This window comes from Tubulanus polymorphus, chromosome 4, assembly GCF_964204645.1.
Source record: "Tubulanus polymorphus chromosome 4, tnTubPoly1.2, whole genome shotgun sequence".
Lineage (NCBI taxonomy): Eukaryota > Metazoa > Nemertea > Palaeonemertea > Tubulaniformes > Tubulanidae > Tubulanus > Tubulanus polymorphus.
Window position 1 is genome coordinate 16,467,228 of NC_134028.1, and position 14,201 is coordinate 16,481,428.

At 37.6% G+C, this 14,201-nt stretch overlaps 1 protein-coding gene across 1 annotated transcript in view; it reads right to left on the bottom strand.

Moving 5' to 3' along the window:
• LOC141903423 (regulator of G-protein signaling 7-like) overlaps positions 1-14,201 on the bottom strand; it is a 269,965-nt gene that overhangs the window by 189,158 nt on the left and 66,606 nt on the right. The window contains exon 5 of the mRNA XM_074791538.1: positions 10,909-10,973. Within this exon, the coding sequence (XP_074647639.1) occupies positions 10,909-10,973 (65 nt within the window). The remainder of the gene's footprint in view (positions 1-10,908; positions 10,974-14,201) is intronic.

Genomic DNA, 14,201 nt, shown 5'->3' on the forward strand with positions numbered 1-14,201 from the left:
TTGGTTTCACTTGTGATTAGCTTATCAAGATGATTCACTGATAATTTGTTCCTGTATATCAGATGATAGGGTCAAAGGCAGATAGTGTTCACAGTTGCGAAAAAAAACCTAAAGTGGTTCGACTTGCTAAAGATTTGGCCGATTTCCAATGGTCATGAGTTGAAATTGTGTTCAGCGTTTTATACAAGCATTTAACTGGAGCCTAATGCTCAAAAGTGTCTCTAATTGTCATTTTTTAACTTGCCAAATAAATGGGAGATTTGTAACTTGTCAACAAATAATTCAGTTTTTGAAATGTCACAAGCTGAAATGTGACTGGTGTAAGTTTGTTTTACTGTTAATTCTTAAAACTTTTTAACAACTGCTGTTAATATATACATGAGAGTATTTTCCTTTGTGACTGCCATTTTTGCCCATTTATTTGTGAACTGAGAAAGGGTTGCCTTCAGAAACTTTGTGAAAGCTTTCGGTTCAGTTATCTGAAGTAATCTTTCTCTTAATCAAAGACTTTCACATTGGTCTGCGAGAATACTTTATGTGGCTCTTGTTACCGAGTACTTCAAGTTGACTACAGTGGAACCTCGTATTACAAATATAGAATTGTATCCCAAGTAAGACAATGTGATTAATTTCATTCTGAATATAACAAACTATCGGTTATAATGAACACATATTCTGGTCCCGTGAAGTTCACTGTAACTTGGTTCCATTGTAGTGGATCACTGCAATGATTGCTTTTGTCATCACCATGGCAGTTATTAATAAAAACTCTTGACCAAAATTCCAGCTACTCGACTTGCCAACCTCTTTTAGGGCTGGTTTTTACGAGTATTTTTAGTTACAATGTATCCGAAGTCGTTTGTTCATTACCTTGGTGATAAACTGTTTTCCAATGGTCGTAATGTATATTTGCGAGGTTTAGAAAACTTTCGGGATACCCATAGGCGTAACTTGAAGGAAAAATTTGAAACCTCTTATGTCACTGCGAAAAAAACTGAGATCGCAGAATAGCGCGAACATGCAACTGTAGAAGCATCAGTTATAGGGTTTTATATGTATGGGAAAAGATAGTGTGTGAGCACGATAGCGGACACTAGATGTGTGCTGGTGCGCACACTGAAGGCAAATGGCTCGAATTACAAGAAGGGAGTATGGTGGGAATATAGAACAGCATTTACTACCTATATCTAAAATGTAAGGACTTTTAAGGGATGGTTTGTGTAGTACAGGAGGGAGTGTCGAGGTAGCAGGGATTGATCATAGCAAATAGGGTAAGGATAGAAGCGGGTGAGGTCAGGGTATAGGAATGTGAAAAATGTACAAAGTAGTATATAAGTCTTAGGTTTTTGAAGTTAAGATAAAGCAGAAAGATATGTAACACTAAGAAGAGAAAATAAAGAAGCAGTGTGGTCATCATATAAGAAAGACTTGTACGTGTTGGCCCTTTATATCTCCTTGAGAAAAGAGGAAGATCCAGCAGTACAGCATTAGTTAGAACAACAACAGAGGAGAGTCAGGGGACATAACAGTGGTGGAGGTAGTAGTCCCATTACAAGTGATGGAAACGTAGTACCATTACATTGGAGGAAATCGTCGTACCATAACACAACGATGCTGGTAAGAAGGACAAACGCGAAACCCAGATATCGATATTCTGGTTACCAGTTCACTCGACGAAATCAAATCGGCTATCGAGTCGGGCGTATCGACAAAGGAACTAGAAGACTTATATCGTCACGCGATGTACGAAACTGATGATTTCCTTCAGTTGTGTACCGATTCAATTGGGTACGATATCAGTAATTTGTAACTGAACGTTTCTCAACGATTGCATCTTTTGTGTAACTACATGAAAAAGAAACTCGTTGACAATGATACATTAAGTAGATCCGTGTGTCCTCTTCAAATTCTTACGACGTCTTTCAAGGAAGAATACAAAGATTTGTTTATGAAATCTGCGGGGAACGACGACGATTAAATCTTTCATGTGATAACAATAAAACTCACTTAATTTGGATTTTTTCAATCCGGATTTTCACTTAATTTGGATGAAAATTTGGTCCATCTAACCTGGAGCAATGTAAACTAACTATTATTCATCATTTAGATTTTACTTGATTCGGGCAGCTCCAGTATCTAATCCGAATTAAGTGAGTTCAATTGTGTCTGAAAGCGAAAAAAACGTGTAGATAATGGAAATTAAGTAATTCCGTGCGTCCTTTTCAATTTATTACCATGTTTTTCAAAGAAGAATACAAAGATAATTCAGGCGACAATTTCCTGCAAACATTTGTCACATAATTTTCTTGCTCTAGGCCAAAATTTTTCAGGGTGAAAACCAGCCTTTTTCTATGATCAATGATCAAACATGGTCTACAATACCTAGTTCATTCAAAAACATATTAGATAATGGCGGAAAACTGGAAGGCGAAATGAGGAGACGTTTTTTTGTGGACTTAATAGGAGCAGTTGATTTCGAAGTGTGGAAAAGGGAAAAAGCCTGGCAGTGATGAATTGCACGAGGTAGCCACGAATTTGGTTACAAATTGATAGAACATATATTTTTTTTCTTAGTGAATGATGTAATATTGTTTGATACTATGTCTAGCAAATTTTGCTAAAGATTTTGATACAGGTGCACGGTAGTTCCTTAAGACTGGTCGGGACTACCAGGCAGCGGTAGTAAAGATATGATGTTAAGATCTACGATACCTATAGTTCGTTCAAAAAGATATTAGATAATGACGAAAAACTGGAAGGCGAAATGAGAAGTTTCGGTTTCTGTGGACCCTATGGGAGGAGTTGATTTCGAGATGTGGAACAAAGGGAAAAAGCCTGGTAGCGATGAATTTCATTTGGAAGGTAGCCACGAATTTTGTTACAAGGTCCCATTGTTTATAGGGTTCCTCCGGATCAGGGAATTTTCTCATGGATATCGAAATATAATCTATGAATACATGTATTGAAGATTTCTTAGTCTTGAGACAATTTTCTCAAAGTCTGAAAAAATTTTGCAGTAATCTGAATTTCAGCTCGGGAAATTTTATTCGTAGATAAGAGAAATATCAGGGAATTTTGAAGGAACTCTGTGTGCATGAATACTTCGGTGATGAACTGATTTCCGATATCATTTAGCCTGGTTTAGAATTGTGGGGATACACAAAAGTGTGACTTGAAAATAAAAGAGAAAAATATAGCTGCAAAGCAGCGATGACGGATTTTCTGGAAAGTATAATGGTACTACGATTTCCACCAATTGTAATGGGACTACCACTTCAACCACTGTTATGTCACCTAGTTCTTCTCACTAAATGCTGTGCCGTGGATCTTCTATTGAACTGGTTCCTTTCGCTGACCTCTCTCCCTCTCCCTCTCCCTCTCCCTCTCCCTCTCCCTCTCCCTCTCCCCGTACTCTCTTTTGTACTCTCCTGAACCAAAAATATACTTATAGACTTATATACTATTTGGTACATTCTTTACATTCCTATACCATGATCTCAACCGCTTCTAACATCACCCTATTTGGTATTATCAATCCCTGCTACTTCCATTCTACTCCCTCCTTTACTACACTTATCATGCCTTAAAAGTCCTTACATATTAAATATAGTTGCTAAATGTTGCTCTTTCTTATCAACATACTCCCTCCTTGTAACCCGAGTCATTTGCATTCAGTGTGCGCACCAGCACACGTCTAGAATGCACTATCGTGATCACACACTATCATTTCCCATAGACATAAAACCCCATAACTATTGCTTCAACAAAAGCCATTTAGGTTGATAGGAATTGTGGTAAATTGAAAAACCGATACATAAAATCTTTATTACTGTATAAATCAATGATATGCTTCGTAAATATGATGTATAAAATAAATTTGAATTTGAATTAAATTTGAACATGAGAAATAAGCATGACTTGTGTTTTTTCCACTTGTCTACTCGTCTCTTGTTAACAGTTCCAGGGTTACAATCAAATCCAAATTGGCTAAAAAGTACATAGGACTAAATGAAATGAACTGTTAGTCGCTGCAAACTATTCCAGTGTTATGTCTATCTGTTGAATCACTTTGTTTGAGTTGAAAGAATCAGATCTTTTATGGTGTAACATCGGTCGAAGAGATATATCTTGGTGTTGACTGTCCTTGACCATTTAACTTCATGTGTTTGACATTGGAATCATCATCATACCCATTTGAACTGAAAAATATCATACAACATGAAAACCTACACTACATGTATACAGTAATCAAACTTTCACCGATGTTGGATGTTTGAAAGAACGTTGGGCTTATTTCAGTATTCTAAAGCAGGAAATAATAAGCCCAATCGATAGGCCCTATTCCCATTGGTACAATTGTATAATGCGTACAGCTGTACCGTACACTTATCAGTCAAGATTGGAAAAATCGGTATATCAAACCTACGTACAGCAGAATGTACAGGCCTACAATGCTGTCTGGTATACAAGCCGTCACCAAATGAACGTTTTGGATCTAGGTTTGACTATTAATGTCAGCAGGTCAAAGAAGGCCTGAGTAAAATTTAATTGCATTGCTCAAACGCTTTTCTGCGTGTGAATACCTCACTGTATTGTTTTAATAGGCATGGTAGGCTTATCGTACTCACTTAATACTCAAAACGCTGTTGTTACCAGTACGTGACTGTATGGTGAATTGCACAGGTTAGCCGTATGTGAGTGCGTTGATGCTCTGATTTGCAATATTGGGATTCGAAAGCAAACGAAAAAAAAAATCCAGCTGTAGTCCAGTGATTTACCCATTGAGCCAACGAACGTAACTGCAGGGTGGATGAAAGTTGATTTACAAATAGCCTTACCTAACCCAAACCCTATTCTTTCACGCAAGCGAGTATGTAGATTATATGAACTCACGTACAGTTGACTGCGGAGATCACCGTATAGTCACGTAACAACTTCGTACTTAAAATGGTATTGGCTACTATAATAGGCCTATAGACAAATAAATACCGGTAGGCTTTCTTGTCTTCCACACTTCACAACCGGGCCCAAGTATAGTATACTATGAAAATAGTGCAGATATTAACGCGCATGAGTTTATAATATACCTGTAATTATAAAAAGAGGCGTAATATACAAAAATTGAACAGGTTTGCAAGTCTACGAGAATACACTACGTAAAAGGGGGTGGACACGAGGTCTACAGGTTGACTGGTTAACTGGAATACACTGATGAGGGGTAGTGAACAAAAGTTGAACAGGTTTACTGGTCTACGAGCATAGATTAGGTAAAAGGGGGTGGACACGAGGTCTACAGGTTGACTGGTCAACTTGCATGTGGCTGATGAGAAATGGGATACACAAGTTGAACAGGTTTACAGGTCTACGATTCGCCAATAGGTACACAAGGTAAACAGGTAAACTAGCATACATTGACGCCGCCAATTCTTGGCAGGTACACGGGTGATCAGACAGATGCAGTAAACAACACAAAAGATCCAATACTGGTTAGTTTTTTCGGTGACAAAAAAGCCCAAAAAGCAAACAAAATATAGGTGCTTGACCCAGTCTTGATACAGGTCAACATTACATTACATTACGTGTATTAAACCCGGGAACTGGAAAACAAAGAAATTGGGTGTTTGGCTTGTGTCAGCGAGGTACTCGTAATTTGGATTGCGCATAGTAATCATCGCGTTCTGCAAATACGCTACTGCCCGTTATTCATCGAAAACTGGGGCTACTGTGTTCTCAGATATGTGGGCTTCGTATAATAGCCTCACGAAATTAAGATACAAGTATGGTACAGTGAATCACTCGTAGGAATTCAAAAGTGCGAAGGGCGTATATACCAATAGAAGGTATTTGGGGCCATGTTAAGGGGGATATCAAAAAGCGCCATGGTTGTTTGTCCAGTGAGCTGCCTTTATACTTAGAAGAGTACTATATGTACCGTTATCGTTTTGGTAGCAAAAATGGTGATGTATATATTACAAGCTGCTTGATGATATCTCAAGCCAGTACCCTGTGTAATAAACATTATTTTGAATAAACGAAACATTCTGATACACCAATAATCGTCCCCTTCTTTCAATTTCTTTTTAACTTTTCAATTCTTTTTTGGTGGTGGATTTTTTAAGCAGGTTGACAGGTCTACATTTCATTACCGGTTATTGGCTAAATTTGACGTTCAGACCTGTTGATCTGAGATCGAATAATACAGGACCGAATATCTACTTTTTCAACTTACGCATTGCACTATTTCGTCGTATATTACACTTGGGCCCACAACCAAACCCACTGAACAACCAGTATATTTTAGTCCCAGTACGCACCAACCGGCACAGGCCTAACACTGTCAACTGTGTGTCGTGTAGTAGTAGGCTATCGTAATCACCTGATACTTTTCTGTCGTTTGTTTTCTCTCTGAGTCGAACCGAGTTGATCAATTCAAAGTTTATTCATTGACGCTTTGGTTACGGGAACAGATCAGCATTATACATAAATGAAATAACCGGAATAACAAGAAATCAATAATATGAAAGAGGTAACAAACTTAACTTAATAGTTTATCCATCACTTTCCATGAAACAAAACAATTCACGAAAGCCATTGAGAATTCGAATAGCATCGATGATGGTCATACTATTATTGTCCAATAATTGTACCGATTTTAGAACTGCAATCGTTATGTTTACATAGACATCCATTTACTTTGTAGATAATAAACGTGAGTGGTGTTTTGAAATCGGTAGGTACAAGCTCTGAGAAGTAAAGTATACAGGACCTAACGTCGAGGGGCTTGAAACGTTATAATTTTCCATTCACCAGTTTAAAAAGTACGTACGACTCTTTTCGATCCACAAGCATTCGTCAAATATAATGAAAAAGAAGTAAATTCATTTGTTGATGTAGTACCATATACATTGAGCAAACTCGCGATTTATGAATTTGTCTCTCCAATGGCTACATCCAATCAATTATCCCATGACCTTATCATAATACAACAACTATCGTATAGAATTTCTCAAATAGTCAAAGTATCACGATATTTACCTAAAAACCGTTGTAATCCAATAATGACGACTACACGAAATAGGATGTCCACTGATTGAGTGACAATTGACTGATCGGAAAACTGATATGATATGTTAATGATCCCTTCCGAAAGTATACCTTCAGTCGAAAATGAAGGAAAATGTAATATGGCAAGCCATAAGTAGGCATCGTCTCGGAATTTAGGCAAAAGTTACACAAACAAGATGACAAGATCTTAATTCCGATAGACTCACTTTTGCTAACGAAATGGAGGATCGAGATAATCGATTGAACGTCATCCTAAGTCGGTTCCCGAACTTCGCTGAAAAAGCTGAAAATAAAACGCTGAAATTTCAGGGAATTCCCGAAAAACGCCGAAATTCCAAATTCCAGGGAATTCCCTAAAAACGCAGGAATCGTGCTAGGAACCGACGTTTAGAAAATTTTTCTGGGCCCGGTGTCTGCTGCCAAGTCCTTAACCGTGCTTTAGTCTTTACTAACTTTTCGGGTTATAAAGATATGCCTGTAAGGTCGTCATCTTCGGCTCTCATTCACATTTTCAACTGGCATTAGACCACAATTAGGTTAGTAGCTCGACGATGTGTATAACCGGATCCCAAAATAGTACCTAGAGTGAAGAAGAGGTCCCCCATAAATGTTGCCATTATTTCTGCAAATGGGATAGGTACAAACTTCGGTTATATGTATGAAATCCATTGATCCTGAGAGACAGACTGATGATGAAATAAGGGATTCCCTGGACTTTTTTGCTTGGAGTAAGGGTACCAAACACGGTGGGGATTCCCTTGCACATTGATATTGATGAGATATTGGGCTCGGATGTACTGGCATATCTGTACTGGGATACCTCTCCTTTCTCAAGGTTTGATAATTTCAAAAGTTAGGTTGGGTATGTGGGGCGGAAACCACTTCAATGCGTAGCTATGATGCTGGCCTAAGAGCAATAAGCAGGATTTCCCCTGAATTTACGCGCTTATATATGAACTAAACTCTAGAATTTCTTGTTTTTACTATAGGATATAGAAGATTTTGGAATATTGGTCTGAGCTCAACTGGCATCAGGCCACAATTAATAGGTTAGTAGCTCGAAGATGCGTAGGGCCAGACCGGACCCCCAAAAATAGTAGCTTGAGTGAAGAAGAGGTCCCCCGTAAATGTTGCCATAATTTCGGCAAATGGGATAGGTAACGAATTTCGGTTATATGTATGAATCCATTGGTCCTGAGAGGCAGAATGATGAAAAATGGAATTTCCTGGACCTCTTTTTGCTCGGAGTATGGATACCAAACACGAAGGGGCATTCGGCTCGGATGTACTGGCATACCTGTACTGGGATACCCCACCTTTCTAAAGGTTTTTTTATTTCAAAAGTTAGGTTGGGTAGGCCTATGTGGGGCAAAAACCACTTCAATGCGTCGCTTAGATGCTGGCCTATGCCATAAGCAGGATTTCCCCTGAATTTACGCGCTTATAGATGAAATTCTTATGTTCCTTATTTTTACTATATTATAGGATATAGAAGATTTTGGAATAGTGGCCTGAGCTCAACTTTTGATCGATTGATGGAGGACTTAATTTCCGTGACAAGAATCTTCCGGAATCCTCAGTTGTATCAAGAGGAACAATATTTGTTCAGGACACACTGTATGACATTATACTTACTAGTCAAAAACTAGTTCATCAAAACTACATCAGTTCCAAAAACAACCATCATGCTTCCACAAAATGGAAAATTGGATAAATAACATTTTACTTCATTTATTTACATTTCATTTGTCTGTGCATCATGATATAAATTTTTGTTATTGTTTTATGTGCATGTACCCGTATGAGCTAACAAAGAACTTTTCACTTAATTTGAACAAATTCTTAACAACAGTAATTCAAATTCTCAATAGTATTTCTTATTGTTTGGTAATTCCTTGCAACTTCTCATTTCCACGTTTCATACAAGAGTTGAATGAAAGTACAGTTAGGCTGAACCTGACAACCCATAATGAGTGCTAGCATCGAAATTTGATTATTTCGATTTTATTTTCGGTGTCATTGAAATTCGTAAAAAAAGGTTCAACTATCATTGTACTCAGCTTAGCTTCGATTGGGTTTCATATATCTACATTTTCTACAAGGAGGAGCCTTAAAGGGTCGTCCCCGGTAGAGGTCAAAACTTGGTTTACTTTCTCAACTTGCTGGAGACTACCATCTGCATGCCTCGATTTGTCTGGCCTATGAGAGTCGAACAACATTTCCCCATACATAGGCTTGGCTTTAGTGTAGGCTAGGCACCACACATTGTGGAATAACTGGAACTCTTAACTCTGAAAATTAAACGAGTCAACAAGAAAGATCCAATAATTGAACGTTTATCTAACTATTATAATTAACAGCTTGAAATATACATTAAACATTGTGCAAGAGTACACAAAAGAAATCAGTTCTATATTTTATCCAAATCAAGCGTTAAAGCCACAGATTCGCTTAGCTTGGGCTTGAATTCTGGTTTTAAGCTTCCTATTCTATTGAAATCCCTTCGGTTACCTCGGAATATCGCTTAGCTCTTAAAGACTACAAATTTGGTCCCAGGAAACCAAGTAAAGCGGGGTACTACTGTACATCAACTGTTGACTTATTTTTCTCTGGTTGAATCAAGTTATTACTGAAATAGCGTTCGTTTTATTTTTTGAAATTGTGTCGTTTAGCTATCCTGCTGCAAATTTCACAGTTGAAGTTCACTGGTGGCATCTGATTGCATGAAATATAATCAATGATACAAGAAGTCTTTTCTCGGTATCTGTATGTCCATCTAAGCAAATCAACTTGGCCTATGATTCCTCCTTTTATAGATAGTCTAAAAATAAGAATTGATACATTTTTTCTAACCGATGGTATGTCATTGCTATAAAAAACCTAATGATTTTCTCACCACAGGAAATAAATTATTCGCAATTGTTAAATCCATTCCATGCGCACGATGAATTAGAAAGAAATTAAGTAAGATCTCTTTTGTCCAAGAGCCGCATCATCATTACAACTAGCTATCATATTTAACTTACCTCCAGTCTCCAACAGAGTATACCACAGTCGCCCATAGTCATACGTGACATGTTGACAAAAGAAAAGTGGCTCTCATGATCATATTTTATATACATTCGAAATGTTCAAATAAGATTTTTTCGGATTGTAGAAGTAAACTACATTCTTGAAATATTCAGCATAGTGTTTAAAGTTGGCTTGTACGGTTGTGATAGGGTTTTGATAGGTTTTCATACTCCACACATACTGTCTATGCATGTCTCTACAACCAAAAATTAGGTAAAGCAATGGTTCAGGACTCGGTAGCGGTCCCGGCCCGTAAGAAAATTCAAAACGTCTATTGTCGGTTCCTAGCGTGATTTCAGCGTTTTTCGGGAATACCCTGAAATTTCAGCGTTTTTCGAAAACTCTGAAATTTCAGCGTTTCAGCTTTTCAGCGAAGTTCAGGAACCGATCTTTAGTTCCCTTGATAACATCAAAAATGTGTCGAAGGTGCCTCAAGTCGGCCAACCTAATTGTGACGTGACCAATTTTTGGACTACATACGCGGCTGCAATGAAAACTGTTACAAATAGATCGAATACTAAGACAACGCATTGTACGGTTTTCAAAACGTCCCAAAAAGATGGATTCCATCTACGAGTGAACAAACGAAACCACGGTAACTGGTGAAAATTGAACGCAGTAGCCAGCTGGTACTTCCAAATGGGCTAAAAATTGAGTAATTTCAATCAAACAGATCGCTCTTTCATTAAAGGTACATGTATATTTGAAGACACTGGACATGTAACCCCTCAGAGGCATGTGGTATAGCTTTAGTATTTAAAAAGACAATACCTGTTCATAGTCATCTAAGCCATGCCTTTGTTTGTTTCGAAGTGTCCTTTTGGTTAGATAAATAGCTGGAAGAAAATGAGATACATTGTCATTCCGTTATATCGAGATTAAACGTGTTAGCGTTGTGTTAATCGATTTGTTGAATGTATTCAAGCCACTTCAAACCCTGCATAACGGCGTAACTAGCAACTGGGATCGATTGATAGTTACCTGTCTTCTAGCAATCTAAACAAACCTAAAGCAGAATCATTAATAATTTGTTGTCAGTTTAACATTCAACGCAGTCTCAAATGTTTTGTGACTTTCTCAAAATGTATCAAAAATTTAAGTAATTTTTAGTTCATAAGTCTTCAAATATTCATAAATGAACAGTTAAAAATTGGTGAAACATGTCGACTAAGCCGTAAAATCAACCCATTCACAGTCCCGAATGTGGGATAATGTCGGGCTTTAGAGAACATAATGCCCCCGAGGTCTTCACATTTACAGATAAGATTATGTAAGCGTGTCGCGCGTTACACCGGATAGGCACACAATAGAAATATGAGCCGCACGTTCATTGATCATCACCAATTAAGAGGACCGCTATTGTGAAAATTGACTGCGGGAGGAATATTCCTCCCAAAGTCAATCGATGGAAACTTGACCAAGGGGTCTGATATTCAAACAATTGACTTTGGGAGGAATATTTCTCCCAAGGTCAAACGAAGAGAATTTGACCTTCAGTTCTGATATTCAAAGTATCGACTTCGGGAGGAATATTCCTCCGACTGTCAAACGAAGGAAAATGGACCTAGGTCTGATATTCGAAATATTGACTTTGGGATGAATATTCGTCCAAACCTCTAACGCTAAAAACCTGAGCTTTTAGAATGATAGGTCTACATAAATGATATAGATGTAATTGTTTTTAATAAATAGTATACTATAGCGACGAAACCAGACATATTTAGGCAATTTGATTGTTAATATACACTGTATTTGAGGGTCTGCGACAAATAATTTTAGAAAGTTAAATAGCTGTAGTACAGGTTCTAATAATGAGCCTAATATAGTCTTCACATCGCAATCAGTTGTTAGAATGCATCTTCCTTTTTCTTGTTTTGATCTGAGACGACTAGTTAAATTTTTTTCTTGATTGATTCACGCTGGGAGGTCTACATCAAATTATATTGTTGATCAAATCAATTATGTTTCAACTGCGAATTCACATTTGATATTGATATTAATAATCAATATTACCCATCATTATATAGCGCACTGCTGCAAATTGTAACCAGTGTGCTTTTCATGGGTATAAAATTAACACAAGTTGAAGAAATCGAATTTGAAATACGTGGATAATGAAAAATAAGTTGAAGGTAGGGCGGAGAGATCTGACGAAAAGAAACAACAAACGATATGGGCGCCAAATTGAACCATGCCTAATTGCCCGACATGACCTGAGTCAAATTAAGCCAAGTCAAATAAGCGTGTTAATTTAAACTGGTTCTGGAAGTCAGTCACTTCGCTTTGCTTAAGTATGGACTCGTTTTAGAGTCTCTTCAAGCATTGTTTAGTATCGAATGAATGGGTTTGCATTTGAATGTGAAATAAATTTGAACATGAAAATCAGCGCGCTCTTTGGTAAGCCATCAAAACAATTAAAGTCGGACCCTGATTCGAGCCAATTTGTTTGCAAATTAGCCATTGTCCTAGTTTTAACTTCTGATTTGTACCCTGTATAGGCCGGTTTATATTTCTGTTTGTACTCTTTCATAGAAATTCGACAGATATCAAATGGCATCTTTGATTACAGACACTGTTGACCGGTACACACCAATATGTCCATCCATCCGACATACAAGCAATTATCTCATTAATGAAATAATTGCTCGTAGATCCGACAGCTACGTTTTACAACTAGAAGTGCATAAAATCAGATTCCTAATGATATTACATGTAATACTGTTAAGAATAAGCTATTAATTATGATTAAATTCAAAAAGAATTGAGAAAATATCTTGCTTTGAATGGCTTTTAATTAAATATTGGAAAGGGCGATTTTGAAGGGGGAATTTTATCTGCGGTGTCACTGCTAATCGAGTAATCAAGAAGCACAAACTCCCTAAGGTGATAAAGTGTTTTAAGCAGATCTTTTCCGATTGTGATCCCAATATATGAATTGCACATGGAACTATTATGTATAAACACCTCTCACAATTTACGTACTGACTGAGTGGCGTCCTTTTGCACAAGCTATAATCAATTATCAAGCTATGTTTCAATTCATTTTATTTGTGCGACCATTACCTACAGCGGTCTGTTCCTGCTGAAAATTTCGAAATTAGATATTGTTCGAGAAGTCTGGGAACGTCAATATCGAAAAACATACGCAACAATTCGTTCGGCAAAGGTTCACATATGATATAATATTTAATACAAACTGGTTGCGAACCAGTTACACAGAAGTACGGCAAAAAATCATTCACGCTTGAATAACCACCGGACAAATAATCGCCTGCAGTGTACGAATACTCAAAACCATATCATGTCCAGTGTCGAAGAAATACCGAATAATTCGAATGTGAACAATATATGCTGGACACCACAAAGTATCTCGCACCATAAGGACCCTAGGCCTGGTGAAAAAAGGCGCCTAATACATCGAAGCCCGCCACTGGGAGCAGGTGGCACTTTGGATTACCTAGACATCGATACCGGCAATATAGTAACCAGAAGGGACGATCCACAATGTGGCGACTGTAATCAATTAAATATTAGAATGGAGGCGATGATGAAAAAGATAATAGACAAACTCGATATCTTCCCTGATCTGAACAATAAAGTAGAAACAATATCCAGATCAATTGTTGATCTCTCATCTAGAGTATCTAAAATCGAAAATGAAATGATCGCAACAAAAAATTCTGTAATAAACACAAGGCTCGAACACGATGAGATCCGTAAAACTGTCATTGAAAATAAAGGGACTATATTACAAATGACCAAGCAAACCGAAAAAGCGATTGCCCGTCTGACGTCACTCGAAAATTACAACAGACGCGAAAACTTGATTTTCTACGGAATAAAAGAAAATCCCGATACGTCAACACGAGAAAACTGCGAGAGTCTAGTACGAAATATCGTCAAGAAATATGACCTGGGTATACCGGACCCAGAAAATGTAGTTTTCCAGCGCGTTCACCGTATCAATCGAAAGACAGGGACATCGAAACCGAGAGGAATTATAGCGCGATTTGTGAATTACCAGGATCGTGAACGTATACGCAGAAACGCCTACAAACTGAAAA